The 18,207-nt window shown below is 41.1% G+C and overlaps 1 protein-coding gene across 2 annotated transcripts in view; it reads left to right on the plus strand.

Annotated features, from left to right (window-relative positions):
• Positions 1 to 14,264, plus strand: part of LOC140741132 (receptor tyrosine-protein kinase erbB-4-like) — a 138,778-nt gene extending 124,514 nt beyond the window's left edge. For both annotated transcript variants that reach the window (XM_073070942.1, XM_073070941.1), the window contains exons 25-28: positions 357 to 518; positions 2,727 to 2,789; positions 9,384 to 9,669; positions 10,658 to 14,264. In XM_073070942.1, coding sequence (XP_072927043.1) covers positions 357 to 518; positions 2,727 to 2,789; positions 9,384 to 9,669; positions 10,658 to 10,950 — 804 coding nt within the window. In that variant the 3' untranslated portion in view covers positions 10,951 to 14,264. The remainder of the gene's footprint in view (positions 1 to 356; positions 519 to 2,726; positions 2,790 to 9,383; positions 9,670 to 10,657) is intronic.
• Positions 14,265 to 18,207: the final 3,943 nt, after the last annotated feature.

The raw sequence follows: 18,207 nt of genomic DNA on the forward strand, positions 1-18,207 counted from the left end.
TGTGTCACTGACTCCTTAGATTTACCTATGTTAAATTGTAAAAATATTGCTTTCAGTTGTACACATAGTCAAGGTTCAAGAGATTTTTAGAATGTCCTACAGATAGAACAGTGCTCAAATAGTGATCAGATGCAACTTAATGGATGAGCCATTTCCAGCCTTTTATAAAAATGGCATTAATTAAACCTAGAAGTATTATAGATTATTTGTTTCTTCAATATTTTGATTTTAGCAACTAAGATGGAATATTTTATTAAATGTGCTATATTTTGATAATTTAACTGCATCACTACCTACTTAATTATATCTCAACAACATGCCAGCTGTATCCATAACCTTTCTGCATCTTTCTTCAGCGTGATGAGAGGGCCAGTAATACATATGTCAGTGACCAAAGGGCCCTGCATGAATACGACGAGGACCTCGTGGATTATAATGAGCTGGAAGAGGATGTGATAGGAACCACACTGGATAACCCACCATCTGGTGGAGTACGACTGAGGACTGAATCGACCAGGGTATGAAATAGCAAAAATAAATGTGCCAAGAACCGATTATTTGGGGGAAGGGTAGTTAGTTCCCTTCCATCTCTCCTAAATATTGATTGCATTAGGAAGTTCCAAAATATCAGCTTTGATTTTTTTTAAAAATTCATATGATGTGGGGACATCATTGATAAGACCAAGCTTTTATTGCCTATTCTTAATTTCCCTTGAATTGACCAGCTACCTAGAGTGCAGAATTGTAAGTGGATTTCTCTGAGCATATTTCGAGAAGCAGCAGAATCCCTTATGGTTTGGTGGGGTAAGTGATCAACTTGTTAGAGATCAGAAGGACCCTAAACTTGACATTCCAGTTAGAGGATGACCTTAACTGGGATCAGAGTAATAGAACATCCGGAATAGTACAGCGCATTACAGGCCCTTCAGCCCAAAATGTTGTGCTGACCCTCAAACCCTGCCTCCCATATAACCCTTCACCTTAAATTCCTCCATATACCTGTCTAGTAGTCTCTTAAACTTCACTAGTGTATCTGCCTCTACCACTGACTCAGGCAGTGCATTCCACGCACCAACCACTCTCTGAGTGAAAAACCTTCCTCTAATATCCCCCTTGAACTTCCCGCCCCTTACCTTAAAGCCATGTCCTCTTGTACTGAGCAGTGGTGCCCTGGGGAAGAGGCGCTGGCTGTCCACTCTGTCTATTCCTCTTAATATCTTGTACACCTCTATCATGTCTCCTCTCATCCTCCTTCTCTCCAAAGAGTAAAGCCCTAGCTCCCTTAATCTCTGATCATAATCCATACTCTCTAAACCAGGCAGCATCCTGGTAAATCTCCTCTGTACCCTTTCTAAAGCTTCCACATCCTTCCTAATGCTTCCACATCCTTCCTATAGTGAGGTGACCAGAACTGGACACAGTACTCCAAGTGTGGCCTAACTAGAGTTTTATAGAGCTGCATCATTACATCACGTCTCTTAAACTCTATCCCTCGACTTATGAAAGCTAACACCTCATAAGCTTTCTTAACTACCCTATCTACCTGTGAGGCAACTTTCAGGGATCTGTGGACATGTACCCCCAGATCCCTCTGCTCCTCCACACTACCAAGTATCCTGCCATTTACTTTGTACTCTGCCTTGGAGTTTGTCCTTCCAAAGTGTACCACCTCACACTTCTCTGGGTTGAACTCCATCTGCCACTTCTCAGCCCACTTCTGCATCCTACCAATGTCTCTCTGCAATCTTCGACAATCCTCTACACTATCTACAACACCACCAACCTTTGTGTCGTCTGCAAACTTGCCAACCCACCCTTCTACCCCCAGATCCAGGTCGTTAATAAAAGTCACAAAAAGTAGAGGTCCCAGAACAGATCCTTGTGGGACACCACTAGTCACAACCCTCCAATATGAATGTACTCCCTGCACCACGACCATCTGCCTTCTGCAGGCAAGCCAATTCTGAATCCATCTGGCCAAACTTCCCTGGATTACATGCCTTCTGACTTTCTGAATAAGCCTACCGTGTGGAACCTTGTCAAGTGCTTTACTAAAATCCATGTAGATCACATCCACTGCACTACCCTGATCTATATGCCTGGTCCCCTCCTCAAAGAACTCTATCAGGCTTGTTAGGCACGATCTGCCCTTCACAAAGCCATGCTGACTGTCCCTGATCAGACCATGATTCTCTAAATGCCCATAGATCCTATCTCTAAGAATCTTTTCCAACAGCTTTCCCACCACAGACATAAGGTTCAGCACTCCTAGATAGGGGAGAAAAAGAAATCGGCCAGGATTCAGCCCTTGGTAATATCTGACCACCCCTGTGTGTGAATATGAAGTGACATTAGGTTCAGCTGTTTGTGCCCCTTGCTCTTTGGTCAAGTTGCATGCAAACAACGTGAATAACTGGTCATTTAAATAAGGACTTCAAATGAGGAATGGAGAGGCAGGGGAAGAGACTACATGCAAATGTTTTGTTTGCTATTCTAAAGCTCAGCTGTCTGTGATCCTGGTCCATTAAACACACCTTGGGTTAGTTATGTACAAACCCCTTACACAGAAATCCAAAATAACTTATTTTACAATTTTTCCTACACTAAATAACAGATAGATTTAAAGATACTAAGCATTTGTCTACGACTATCTCAAATGGGCTCTGGACTGACTGGACAATTCTTATTAAGTACCCTTCCAAATATAATTTTTGTTTCTTTTGCAGAGCAACAGTTTACCTACAGGATATATGCCAATGAACGGGATTGGTTCAGATGGCTCTCGGCAGGTAAGTACAAGTTAAGATCTATTTGGAGGTTCTGACAAAAGCAGCAAAAGTATATGTATTTTTTGAGAGTGCAAGAATACGAATAAAAATAATTAGAATATTCTCGGCCTTGGTATTTTAAAGGACAGATTTTGAAGATCTTGGCCCTGATTTTTTTTTTCTCAGCAATATTTTTATTGGTTTTTAAAATCAAGAAAGCATAGTACAAAGGAGGTTTGTGCAGTACATAAAAAATGTACAATTCACATCTGAAAGATTTGCACCCATAGTACAATCATGCTTTGGTTGCCTCCCTGCCCCTCCCCATTCCCATCTCCAAGCCATCATTGCATTAGCAAAAAGGGTTAAACAGAACCTTTATCCCCACAGAGCTGCGTTGGTATAGAGAAGGTGTATTTTCCTAACACATAAACTGTTGTATGCTTACATGTCAGAGTTCGTAGAATTTTACCGGAGAATGCTGAAAGTCAGGGAGTTATGTGCAGAGGAAAGGAAGAAGGGATGAACCTTTAGTTTGGCTGGGAATTCTGAAAATATTCAAGAAAGGGTCCCTACACCTTTTGGAACTTTATGTCTGAATTGAGAGTTGAATAATGGATCTTCTCAAGGGGCCCTGATTTTTTGAATATTTATTGTAGCTAATGTAATTGTTAACTAATATAAAAGTTATGCAACAAGTAATATTCTAGTTTTGTTGACTAAATTCCTTTTTCTGTGTATAGAAATAGGCCCTTTGGCCCAACTCATCCATGCTGGCAAAGTTGTCTCCTTGAGTTAGTCCCATTTTCACATTTGACCTATATCCCTCTTAACCTTTCCTATCTATATACCTGTCTAAATGTCTTCTATACAGTGTAATTATAGAGTCATAGAAAAGTAAAGCACAGAAGCAGGCTGTTCGGCCCATCTAGTTCATGCGTTTAAACTGCCTATTCCCAATGGCCCTCCATATACTTACCACCTATGTGCCTATCCAAACTTCTCTTAAATGTTGAAATTGAGCTCTGCCTGCACAACTTGTGCTGGCAGCTCATCCCACACTCCCAGGACCCTCTGCATGAAGAATTTTCCTCTCATGTTCCCCTTAAATTTTTCACTTTTCACCATTAACCCATGACCTTTGGTTGTAGTCCCACCCACCCTCAATTAAAAAAAGCTTGCTTGTATTTACCCTACCTATACCCCTCATAATTTTGTATTCCTTTATCAAATCTCCTCTCAATCTTCTACTTCCTAAAAAAAAGACAGTCCTAACCTATTCAATCTTTCCTTATAAATCAGGTCCTCCAGACCCGGCAACATCCTTGTAAATTTTCCCTGTACTCTTTCAACCTTGTTTACATCTTTTGTGTAGGTAGGTGACCAAAACTGCACACAATACTCCAAATTGGATCTCACAAATTAGGTCTTATACAGCTTCAACATGACATCCTATCTCTTATACTCAATACTTTGATTTATGAAGGCCAATGTGCCAAAAGCTTTCAACACCACTTTCAACGAACTATGTACCTGTATTCTCAAATATGTTTGTTCTACCTCCATGTCCTGTCGTTCACTGTGTAAGACCTACCCTGGTTGGTTCTACTGAAGTGCAACAGTTCACACTTGTCTGCATTAAATTCCAATCTCCATTTTTCAGCCCATTTCTCCAGCTGGTGTAGTTCCCTCTGCAAGCCATGATAGCCTTCCTTACTGTCCACTACACCCTCAATCTTGGTGTCATCCGCAAATTTGCTGATCCAGTTAACCACATTATCATCCATGTCATTGATATAGATGACAAACAACAAAGGACCCAGCACTGATCCCTGCAGCACTTCACTAGTCAGAGGCCTCCTGTCAGAGAGGCAACCCTCTACTATCATTCACTGCCTTCTCCCACAAAGTCAATATTGAATCCAATTTACTACCTCTTCTTGAATGCTAAGCGACTGAACATTCTTGACCAACCTCACATGCGGGACCTTATCAAATGTCCTGCTAAAGTCCATGTAGACAACATCCACTGCCTTGCCTTCATCAACTTTCCTGGTAACTTCCTCGTAAAACTCTTTAAGATTGGTTAGAAATGACCTACCACACATGAAGTCATGCTGACTATCCTTAATCAGTCCATGTCTATCCAAATACTTATATTTTACACATGAAGCTGCTTAACAAACTATGAGTCCATGGTATTACAGGAAAGATTCTAGCATAGATAAAGCAGTGGCTGACTGGCAGGAGGCAAAGGGTGGGAGTAAAGGGAGCCTTTTCTGACTGGCTGCCGATGAATAGTGGTGTCCCACAGGTATCTGCGTAGGGACTGATTCTTTTTACATTATATGTCAATGATTTGAATGATGGAATTGATGGCTTTATTGCAAAGCTTACAGACGATATTAAGATAGGTAGAGGAGCAGGTAGTTTTGAGGAATTAGAGAGGCTACAGAAGGATTTAATCAGATGAGGAGAATGGGCAAAGAAATGGCAGATGGAATACAATGTCAGGAAGTCTATGGTCATGCATGTTGGTAGAAGAAATGAAAGGATTGAATATTTTCCAAATGGAGAGAAAATTCAAAAAACTGAGGTGCAAAGGCACCTGGGAGTCTGTATGCAGGATTCCCGAAAGGTTAATTTGCAGGTTGATGAAGGCAAATACGAGGTTAGCATTCATTTCAAGAGGACTAGAATATAAAAGTAAAGATGTAATGTTGAGACTTTATAAAGCACTGGTGAGGCCTCACTTGGAGTATTGTGAGCAATTTTGGGCCCCTTATCTTAGAAAGGATGTGCTGAAACTGGAGAGGGTTCAAAGGAGGTTCACGAAAATGATTCCAGGATTGAATGGCTTGTCATATGAAGAGTGTTTGACGGCTCTGGGCCTCTGCTCATTGGAAGTTAGAAGAATGAGGAGTGACCTCATTGAAACATATTGAATGGTGAAATGCCTTGATAGAGTGGATGTGGAGAGGATGTTTCCTATGGTGGGGGAGTCTAAGACCAGAGGACATGGCCTCAGAATAGAGGGAAGTCCTTTTAGAACAGAGATGATGAGAAATTTCTTTAGCCAGAGAGTAGTGAATCTGTGGAATTCTTTGCCACAAGCAGCTGTGGAGCCAAGTCTTTATATTTAAGGCAAAAGTTGATAGATTTTTGATTGTTCAGGGCATGGAGGGAGATGGGGAGAAGGCAGGAGACTGGGGCTGAGAGGAAAATTGGATCAGCCATGATGAAATAGCAGAGCAGAGTCAATGTGCCAAATGGCCTAATTCTGCTCCTCTATCTTATGGTCTTACATATCCGGTCTCTTAGAATACCTTCCAATAAGTTTCCCACAACTGATATCAGACTCACTGGCCTATAATTTCCTGGTTTCTGTTTAGAGCCTTTATTAAACTGCAGAACAACATTGGCTTTCCTCCAATCCTCTGGTACTTCCCCTGTTGCTAAGGATGATTTAAATATCGCTGCTAGGGCCCTGCAATTTCTGCACTTGCCACCCATGGGGTCGGAGGGAACACTTTGTCACGCCCTGGGGATCTATCCACCCTGATTAGTCTCAGGATAGTGAACACCCCCTCCTCTGTAATCTGTACAGGGGGCATGAAGTTGATGCTGTTTTGCCTCACTTCTATAGAGTCTGTGCCCATCTCCCGAGTAAATACAGATGCAAAAAAATTACTTAAGACCTCCCCAGCTATTTTGGCTTCACCCATGGATTACCATTCTGATCTTCCAGAGGACCAACTTTGTCCCTTACAATCCCTTGGCCCTTAACAGATCCATAGAATAGCTTGGGATTCTCCTTCACCTTGTCTGCTAGAGCAACTTCATGCATCCTTTTAGCTTTCCTGATTTCTTTTTTAAGTGTCCTCTTGCATTTCTTATCCTCCATAAGCACCTCTTTTATTTCTCTTAACCAGGGTCTCAATATCTCTTGGAAACGAAGGTTCCCTACTTTTATTCTGACAGGCACATACAAGCATTGAACTTTCAAAATTTCACTTTTGAAGGCCTCCCACCTATCAAGTACACCGTTGCCAGAAAACAGCCTGTCCCAATCCACACTTGCCAAATCCTTTCTGGTACCATCAAAATTGGCCTTTCTCCAATTTGCAATTTCAATTCACAGACCAGATCTACCTTTTAGTATATTTACTTGGCAACTAATGGCATTGTGGTTCACTAGATGCAAAGTGTTCCCCTACACACACTTCTGTCACCTGCCCTGAATCCTTCCCTAATATCAGGTCCAATATCACACGCTGTCTCGTTGGGACTAATTGTATCCATCTCTACAGCTTCCTCTGGGAGCTTGTTCCATACCCTCACCAACCTGTGTGAGAATGTTGCTCCTCATATCCCTTTCAAATCTTATTCCCTCTTATTTACCTATGCCCCCTAGTTTTTTACTCACCTACCCTGAGGGGAAAAAACTGTGACCATTCACCATAATTTGATCAATCCAAAATCGATCAAAAAGGAGTTAATAAGTGATGCGGAGTGATTTGTAAGTCGTTGGTTGGTTGAACTCTTGTCAATCAAAAGATTTAAGCAACAGTTAAAATCCCCGCCCATTATCAGCATACATTCATTTAAATCAGGCAGTAAAGCAAATACATTTTTAAAAAAAGAAGGATCATCTGATTTTTTTTAATACTGCATCAGATTTGGAGTAACAATCATTTTGTTCTCCTTTACACTAATATACTGAAAACTGACAAACAATCTTGACTCTTAACTTGACTTGATGAGGTCACTCCTTAGCCTCCTAGGCTCCAGGGGAAGAAGTCCCAGCCTACCCAGTTTCTCCTTACAGAACACGTGAAACGTTTCTGTACCCTTTCCAGCTTAATGACATCCTCCCTAGATCCAATCAACAGAACTGCATACAGTGCAAGTGCAGTCCCACCAATGTGTTGTACAGCTCCAACGTGACATCTCAATGCCCTGACTAATAAAGGCAAGCATGTTGAACGTCTTCTTCATCATCCTGTCTACCTATGACTCAACTTTCAGGGAATTGTGTATCTGTACTTATTGCTCACTCACTTCTACAACACTTTCAAGGGCCTGATGATTTACTGTGTAAGTCCTGCCCTAGCTTAAGTGACCAAAATGCAACACCTTACACTTGTCTGAGTTAAATTCTATTTGCCAATCCTTTGCCCAGTTCCCAAATAGGTCTTAGATCCTGTTGTAAACTTATATAACCCTTTTCATTATCCACTACCCCATCAATTTTGGTGTCTGCAAACTTACTAAACATGTTTAAAAACATTGTCATCTAAATTATTAATATAGATGACAAATAACAGCACCAATTCCTGTGGCACACCACTCGTCACAGGTTTCCAATCTGAAAAACAACTCTCCACTTTCACCCTCTGCCTCCTGTCACCAAGCCAATTCTGTATCCAAATTGGCAGTCAGCCTGGATTCCATGTGATCAAACTTTCCAGACCAGCCTACCATCTGGAACCTTGTCAGAAGCTCAGATGGTAGGGCTAACTGATCATGCAGTCTGTCTACAATATCCAAATTCCTGGTGCACTGCTTTGAGCATATGAATCATTACAATGAAACTCTATCGTTCCTTTTTTTATTTTTTACTTGCTGCTGAGACCCTTCAGGATAGAATCTTGGTAGGGGTCTGTACTCCATGTGGACCACATCTACTGCCTTGGCCCTGTTAGTACTCTTGGTCACCTCTTCAAAAAAACAAATCTGTGAGACATGATTTCACACACATAAAGCTACGCTGACTATCCCAAATCAGTCCTTGCCCTTCCATATGCTGGTAAATCCTGTTCCGCAGACTTCCTTCCAGTAACTTTCTTATATATTTAACTCACTGGCCTGTAGTTCCCTGCCTTATCTTTGCAGCCTTTCTTTAACGAAGGCACAACATTAGCTGCCTCCAGTCCTCAATTGACCTATACTGTGATCTAGCACAAAATCAAGCCACTAATCCAAAATTAGGATGTTGAATTGACTGAACATGGTACTCACTTCTTGTGAGCAAGCTCATTTTATTGGGTATACAATGCTTTTCTGGCCCATAAAGACAGTCATGATCAGTTAGCTGTCCACTTTTCCTTCTGCTTCAGTCAGATAATTCATTGAGTTGGAATTAGGGACTCTACCCAGATACTCCAAATACTCTGCATGAGTTAATTCCGCAATGGGGACACAGAAAGGGATCTTGAAAGTGGAACTTCAGTGCCAATTGTAACCAATTGCTACAATAGTGGAAGTGGAAGTGCTTGAACCGATTATCTGATGGTTCAGGAAGAACTGTATAGAAGAAAGAAAAGAGAGAAAGAAGAGTATAAGAGAATATTACTTTGGCGAGAAAGGGAATACAGGGTTATATACTACATTTTTGTTTTAATAACACGAGGCCAATGATAGTCTGAACAGATCTCCTCAGCCAGTGTCCTCCACTAGAATTGAGGACCTGAGGGAGATACAAAAAAACCCAATAAACATGAAAAACATGACTGTGTGCTCATGGAGTACTTACTTTTGATAAATTCCTGTAGGAGGAACATGTGCTTTACTATGTACTGTGTCTTATAACAAAGTGTCCTTTTCATCTTTAAGACTGGAATGAAGAATGGAGACCTGGGATCAAAGCGCTCACTGAGGACGCGGAATGAATCCACGACTCGGACTATCTCTGAGTCATCAGAGGGTCGAGGGACAGCATCCTCGCTGGATCTGTACGAAGAGATTTCTTTGAACGGAACGCTGCAGCTCCGTGGCCACCGCTCTCGAGACAGCAGTGCACGTTTCTCCAATGGCACGAACATGATGATCTCCCCATCTGATGAAGCAGAGGTGGATATTAACGGATATGTAATGCCAGAACAAAAAAACACTACAACTGGTAAGGAACAAATTCACTTTGAACTCTCTGCTCAGATTCTGATTACAAAAGTAGAAATGAATTACAGTTGTACAGGTTCTTGAAAATATTAAACTTCTCATAAATCTAACTAACTTACCCAAATAAATTCAGTATGATTTGTGTATTTCTATGTTTGAATTCAACCCCAGTATATAATCTATGCTAACAATCTCTTCCAGTACTTCAGTAGTGACTGAGTGCTCTTTGGAAAAACGTCTCTAGGCTCAGAAATTAAACAAAGGCTATGTCTGCTTATTCTTAGGGGTGCTAAAGATCCCATAGCATTATTAGAAGAGCAAGACTTAAAACTTAACAATATCCTGACCAACAGTACCAGGAACAGGTTAACTACCTAATTTTCTAATTGTGGGATCATGCCATGCAAATTGGCTGTTATATTTGCCTAGATAATAATAGTCACTTTGGGTTGAAGGAATTTATTGGCTGCAATGTACCTCCAGAATAGGAAGAAGTATTATACAGGCATAAACTTGATCCATTGTTCAATTATATTTCACACACTCTTTTGTCACTAAATATGCTGCATGAAGTCATTCTGGAGCATTGTAGCCCCATCTAATGGTGGAAGTGGTAAGTGCAATCATATCCGATCTAATAGGGCCCCAGACAAGGCAAGTCCCAGTTTTATAAGACCATAAGATATAGCAGCTGAATTAGGCCATTCAGGCCATTCAGTCTCATCTGTTGTGAGTTACTTGTGTTGTCCCAGACCTGGTAATGACCAGATAAAATATGTGTGTGAGAGAGAGAGAGAGAGACAGCAAGATATAAATGATGGTGCAATACGCAATGATGCTTGGTTGTACTGCCTCTCTATTAGGACTGCCTGAGTCAAGAATTAGACTCAATACAAGTAGGACTTAAAGCTAAGAAGCAAAGAAAGCAAAAATCTCACAACATCTTGTTATTTTCTAGTTATTTACAAGTGTTTATGCTTTGCTTGCAGAAAACCTGAAACCTGCTAATGACGTAGGTCCCTTAAACACTAAAGCCAGTGAAGTGAACTCTACACAGCTACCTGAGAATCGGAAAGAATCGGACTCAAAACCAAGTGATCACCAGGAATACGAGTACATGAACAAACGAGCCTACCTCAATGGCTGTGTGAACGTTGTGCAAAACCCAGAATACCTGGATGACAGTAGTGTGTTTGTTACTGAGGGTGACATTCATGCTTTTGATAACCCAGACTACTGGCACAACAGTCTGCCAGCAAAGTCAGAAATAAAAAGGACATAGAGCATCAACTTCACGGTTCAGTCTAGATAACTGGCAACTCAACAACAAGCAAAGAGTTGATTTCTGAACTTTGGAAGGGTTGGGGTGTGGTGAGGATGGGTGACTAGATTTCAAAATCAGAAGACTGACAGTCGAACTGGAGAGATTGATGTCTTTGTGTGCATCATCCAATTTGTGCCAGTTGTGATAAATACATATTGTAGAAACACACGTGAATGAAGCACTCTCATCTCCTGCCATTAATGCACAATACAAAAGAGGGAGGGGAAGTTTTAATGCCTTACCTATTCAACAGAACCTGTTTTGTGTTGTTCCTTCAAAGCAGAATGCAAGAAGAATCTAGGTATCTCAATTGGAAACAATCCCTGACCTCGATAATAGTCATTAATGACACTGCACCCTGCAGCACGTGTAGTTTTAGTATGGACATGCAAGATATTTGGGGAATGAGGCAGACTAGGCAAAACAGCAAACTTGGAGTGCAAAAACTGTTGTCTTTATGGACTACATCTTTGGAATATTGATCCCAACAGTGTTTTGCTCTATAGCTGAAGAATTGCCACTGGTCACTGTGTTAATGAACAAGGAAAAAGGACCGGCAGTGAAAGTGTGCAGAATGAAGTATAATTTTATGTCTCCTTCACAAGACTTTGCTCTTGTACAAAACACTTGAAAATGGACTGGCCTGAGTAGGGAATGATAACAAGTTATTTTTTAAGGCAGCTAAAAGATTATGGTAAGAGGTTAATGTCTAGAACTTGGGCATCAATATTCTTATTTCTGTAATTGTCTTCTGATGTTTTAAAGTATTCCCATCTGAAATATAATTTTGTCACCTTTGATTATCACCATTCACAGAGGAGAGTTAGAAAAACTTGGCTGAGGCACTACCATATGTCGGGTGGGGAGAGAGAAATATCGGGAGGTTGTTCGGGGACAGAGAGGGACATAATCCATGCCAAAAACTATGAACAGGGTTGGGATAGAAAGAAGGATTTTCTCAACAGGCTCCAGTAGTTTGCTCAACCACCAGTCAGGATAGTTTCTGACTAAAATAGACTTGGCCTTTTCATTTGTCATAAAAATGCTGGAAGGAGGAGTGTTTTTGCAGGAAAGTTTCAAACAAACATTAGAATAAAATATTCTGAAGGTGAAGAATGCTAGAAGTGAAGCAAGATCTGGGACCATAGAATCCAGAAGAAAAGGTTCTTTTGCAAGATTTGCTAAGAGTTATGGTGCTTTTAGTAATGATGAACCAAACATTAGCCTAACTGACCACAAAGTAAATGCACGGGTTATTCAGACACCATTCTATGGTACATCAAGAGTAGGCAGAAATTCAAATCCACATCTTCAGTTGCTTACCTTGATCTCTAAAAATGTCAATAGATTTTGTAATTCTTTTGTTCTTTTTGAAGTTCACTTTGGAAAAATCGGATGTGCTTTTATTTGAGCACCGTGTAACTATATATAAGCCACCATGCACAGTGGCTTCGCTACCTCTATTTCCCCATCCCGTCAGCAAACAAAACATCCTTTTGCAATGATAACGCAATGAAATGTTGTGAGAGGACTTCTTTGTTTTTATCTGTATATAAATGTCGAGCCGGGATACTTGAACATAATAATGTGTGATCAGTGCTTTGACTAATTAACTCTGATGGGTGCAAAAGATCACACGGTATTGATCTGAGGACCTATTGTGGGTATTTCACAAATTGAGTTCTATACTGTATTTTGTTTTCTTGCTTTTCTCAAATGAAGCAGCAATGATGAATTTATGAGCCAAATAATGTCAGATTCCTTTTGGTGTTACTTGATATAGATTCCCTGAAAAATTCAGTGATCAAATTTAGTTTATATCTGTTGGTTTGATATAATTTTATATGTATTTACATTTATCCCTTTTTGTTCATGCTTTGGGATATGGTTTCCTCTGGTATATACACTAATGTTTACGTGTAAAAGGGGTAATTAATTATGGAATTCTACAGTTTATGCTGTTCTTGTCTTGTGCCAGCGCAGTTGGATGTCGGGAAAGACAGGTGTCAGGAAGGGGTTGTCCTCCGATAGAGATAAGTACTGATAAGCACTGTGTCCTTCTTCACTTGCTAGTTCAGACTACTGGTGTCCTTGCTGAGACCAGCTAACTCAGATTTAGCTCTTGTGGTCTGCATGACTTAGCGTTTTTACAAAATGTGCCTTCATCCAGCAAAGAAACCCCATTGTTAACCATTTCTTCTCCCATCCTTTCCCAAAAGTGCTTACTGTTGGTTAAGGGATCAAGGGACAGGTTAACAGGAACTTGAATCCCTCAGCAACCCATTCATATCTCTACTTTTCATGTGTGAGGACAGATATATGGAGTAATGGGGGGGGGGGGGGCGTATATGCAAGTCAAGTCATGTGGCCTAGAAATTCTTTGCACAATGCAACATGCTTGTACACCATACTGCATCAAAGAGTGCTAAAACCCCAAATTATACTGTGCAAGACTGACTCACCAAAGCAGGTCTTAAATGGAAGGTTAAGCATTCTTTCACTTTAAGGCCGACCTTACCTAGCTGCAGCTGGAGAGTCTTAAAGTATCCAGCTTCCTCCAGGTTGGTGCCTTTTCTTTGATAATGATTGCTACCTTCCCACCTTGCCCTTGCTGCTAAAGACCTTGGAGCCTGTCCTCAGCCCAGCATCTCTCTGATCATCACCAATCAGTGCACTGATATTTCATACTCTCACATAAAGAAATATTAATAAAGGGCAACTGGGTCTGTACCCCAAGACAGGCTGGGCCTTCAGAGCAGAAGAAAATTAGAGAAGGGAAACTAACTTCTTTTTGAAAAGAATGCATTGACTTTGTTGCTGCTTGAGTACTGTAACAAGTTTCAGAGGGGTGTTTCATGTAGAATTAACCCCATGATTACTTCAAACCAATCAATTGTCTCATAGTACTCAAATTCTAATACCTACAGGACTGACATACTTTCATTTTTCTGACACTGCAGTGCTTAATATTTTATGTTGACTGGAATGAAGAAAACAGTGGTAAAGTTAAACTTCTAATTTTTTATTTTTTAAAGATTTATCAGAATTAATGTGATTCTGTTTTATGAAATATGAGCTTATGACCGAAGACTTGCTGAGTATTAAAAACAGAAATGATTGTTGTGTAAAATAGGGGAGATGCTATTAGATATTGCTTAATGTATAGTTTCTTAACTGCTATTGTGTAATTAATGCTGTTTTTATGGAATCTTGGGGATTTTGTTGGAAGCTGTACATTGTGTAAAATTAAAATAAATATTTGTACAAAAATGCATTCACCTTGAGATTGGCAGCTCTTAAACAGAAAGCCACATAAAGAATTTACTTTTGCTCATCTTCTCTTGACTCTGCAGTGTAGGAGTGTTTTGAAAGGTGGAAACATAATCACTGCACTGATTAAGCCCTTTGTTCCATTTTGCAAGTTTCCCCTGAACCACATTATGCCTTTGCAGTTGAAAAAGTAAATTTATTATTAAAGTACATATATGTCACCATATACAACCCTGAGATTCACTTTCTTGTGGGCATACTCAATAAATCCATAATAGAATAATAACCAGAACAGAATCAATAAAACCTGCACCAACTTGGGCTTTCAACCAGCATGCAAAAGACAACAAACTGCAATACAAAAATAAGTATTTGAAAATAAATAATAAACATTACAAATATGAAATAAAGAGTCTTTGAAAGTGAGTCCATAGGTTGTGGAAACAGTTCAGTGATGGAGAAAGTGTAGTTATCCCCTTTGTTCAGGAGACTGATGGTTGAGGGGTAATAACTGTACCTGAACCTGGTGGTGTGGGACCTGAAGCTCCCGGACCTTCTTCCTGATAGCAGCAGTGAGAAGAGAGCACGACCTGGATGGGGAGGGGTTCCTGATGATGGATGCTGCTTTCCTGTGACAAAACTCTGTGTAGATGTGCTCAGTGGTGGGGAGGGCTTTACCTGTGGTGGACTGGGCCATATCCAGTCGTTTAGTAGGCTTTTCTGTTCAAGGGATTGGTGTTTCCATCCCAGGCTGTGATGCAGCCAGTTGGTATACTCTCCACACACATCTATAGAGGTTTGTCGAAGTTTTGGATGACACACTGAATCTTTGCAGACTTCTAAGAGAGGCGTTGCTGTGCTTTCTTTGTAATTGTGCTTGTGTGGTGGACCCGGAACAGATGCTCTGAAACGATAATACTAAGGAATTTAAAGTTGCTGACGGTCTCCACCTCTAATACGGACAGGGCCTTCCGGTTTCCTCCTCCTGTAGTCAACAATCAGCTCTTTGGTTTGGTTTTGGTGAGAGGTTGTTGCTGTGCTACCATCCGGCCAGATTTCTCCCTCCTTTGTGCTGGTCAAATCACCACCTTTGATTCAGCCAATGACTTCAATATGGCATGTGGAGCTAGTCTAATAGTCATGAGCATGGTGTGAGTAGAGCAGGGGGCTCATCGCACAGCCTTGTGGTGCGCGGTGCTGATGGAGATCGTGGAGATGCTTTTACCAATCCAAACTGACTGGAAGTAGAGGATTTAGTTACACATGGAGGTATTGAGGCCAAGGTCTTAGAGCTTATTGATTAGTTTTGAGGGAATGATATTATTTCATTCAAACATCCATTTGCACTGCTAATAGAGGCTACTGTATAACCAAAAGGATTGAAAGCTAGTTTTTTTTCCCCTGACCTTGACAGAGCTGAGATCAGAAACAGTGTGAGATCATGCTTTAGAAAGGCACATTAATCAAGTGTGGGTTTATTGGCGGAAGGCCACGTATAACTAACTTGATTACATTTCTAAGGACAAGAATCAGTAAACAGTGTAAGGGACCCCTAGAAGTTGAATCCAAACTGGCACAGGGGCAGAAGGCAAAGACTGATGGCCAAAGGATGTTTTAGTGACTGGACAGGTGTTTCTGGTGACATTTTCAGGGCTCAGCTACATGCTTCAGACTTAAAAGTAGCAGACATGATTGAAGAAGTTTATGGATGATGGTCAGGAAGCAAACTACATTGTGCTTATAGCTCACTCTCTGAATGTCAGGAACATTTGTGCATTACATTTTAATGGCTCCACTATACCTGAAGCTTAAAGAAAAGCTCAACCAGCAACTGAAGGCTGGAGATAAACAAGAGTACAGGAGATGCAAACCTCAGTGATAACCACAATGTAATATTCTTCAGAGCTTTCACAATCATCTATGCCCCAACACCCAAAGGCCCACGAAAAGAGGAGAGCCTATCCAAAGCTGAGAGGCAATTGCTGCCACAGAAGGAACACTTTTAAGAAGGCAACTGTATTTCTACCTGTGATGGAAGTGTTCTTGGATCCAACCCAAAGCAAACTGTTCACTCTAGTCTCGCCACCACCAGGCAAGAAGATTAAAATATGTCAACTGTAAAATAAGAAGATCTTGTCAGCAGATAAAGTGCCACAGCTTAGCAAAGGCACAAATTCACAGTCTCATCTCCCACAGCTATGAAAATGGACAAGGGAGAGCCAGTGGATGTAGTGTACCTGGACTTCCAGAAAGCTTTTGATAAAGTACCACATAGGAGATTAGTGGGCAAAATTAGGGCACATGGTATTGGGGGCAGAGTACTGACATGGATTGAAAATTGGCTGGCTGACAGGAAACAAAGAGTAGCAATTAACGGGTCCCTTTCGGAATGGCAGGCTGTGACCAGTGGGGTACCGCAAGGTTCGGTGCTGGGACCGCAGCTGTTTACAATATACATTAATGATTTAGATGAAGGGATTAAAAGTAACATTAGCAAATTTGCTGATGACACAAAGCTGGGTGGCAGTGTGAAATGTCAGGAGGATGTTATGAGAATGCAGGGTGACTTGGACAGGTTGGGTGAGTGGGCAAATGTATGGCAGATACAGTTTAATGTGGATAAATGTGAGGTTATCCACTTTGGTGGCAAGAACAGGAAGGCAGATTACTATCTAAATGGAGTCAAGTTAGAAAAAGGGGAAGTACAACGAGATCTAGGTGTTCTTGTACATCAGTCAATGAAAGCAAGCATGCAGGTACAGCAGGCAGTGAAGAAAGCTAATGGCATACTGGCCTTCATAACAAGAGGAATTGAGTATAGGAGTAAAGAGGTCCTTCTGCAGCTGTACAGGGCCCTGGTGAGACCCCACCTGGAGTATTGTGTGCAGTTTTGGTCTCCAAATTTGAGGAAGGACATTCTTGCTATTGAGGGAGTGCAGCGTAGGTTCACAAGGTTAATTCCTGGAATGGCGGAACTGTCATAAGTTGAAAGATTGGAGCGACTGGGCTTGTATACACTGGAATTTAGAAGGATCAGAGGGGATCTGATTGAAACATATAAGATTATTAAGGGATTGGACACACTGGAGGCAGGAAGCATGTTCCCACTGATGGGTGAGTCCAGAACTAGAGGCCACAGTTTAAGAATAAGGGGTAGGCCATTTAGAACAGAGATGCGGAAAAACTTTTTCACCCAGAGAGTGGTGGATATGTGGAATGCTCTGCCCCAGAAGGCAGTGGAGGCCAAGTCTCTGGATGCATTCAAGAGAGAGTTAGATAGAGCTCTTATAGATAGCGGGGTCAAGGGATATGGGGAGAGGGCAGGAACGGGGTACTGATTGTGTATGATCAGCCATGATCACAGTGAATGGCAGTGCTGGTTAGAAGGGCCAAATGGCCTACTCCTGCACCTATTGTCTATTGTCTATTGTCACATCTGAAAGGAAGAGGGCATGCCAGGGAACTTTGGAGACACGATAATTAACTGTCTTCAAAAGGGTATAGGAATCTGATGGTAGTAACTGCAGAGAGGACTCCTTGCTGTCTGCCATAGAGAATGTCAACACCAGAGTCCTTTTCAATCACCGCAGCCCTGTCACTGAAGAGTGTTTCCCCAAATCTCAGAGTGGATTAAATCCATCTACAGGTACAACAGCCAGGATTTTTACCACGTGACAACTCTGTGAAAAATCACCATCAACCTTATAACCTCACAAAATGTATTGGGGTGTGTTGGATTACTTTGATCGAGGATGCATGGTTGGAAAGGATATATAAATGGCGAGGGTTTAAAAAAAATACTCAGAAGTGAATTTGTTAGCATGACTGTCAGGTCATCAACTTGAAATGTCCTTTCACTCTTTACAGATGCAGCTTGACCTGCTGAGTATTTCCAGCATTTCTGTTTTTATAATGCACTTGCAGATTTTATTTCTAGTTTTTAGG

The sequence above is a fragment of the Hemitrygon akajei genome, chromosome 18 (genome assembly GCF_048418815.1).
Source record: "Hemitrygon akajei chromosome 18, sHemAka1.3, whole genome shotgun sequence".
Classification (NCBI taxonomy): domain Eukaryota; kingdom Metazoa; phylum Chordata; class Chondrichthyes; order Myliobatiformes; family Dasyatidae; genus Hemitrygon; species Hemitrygon akajei.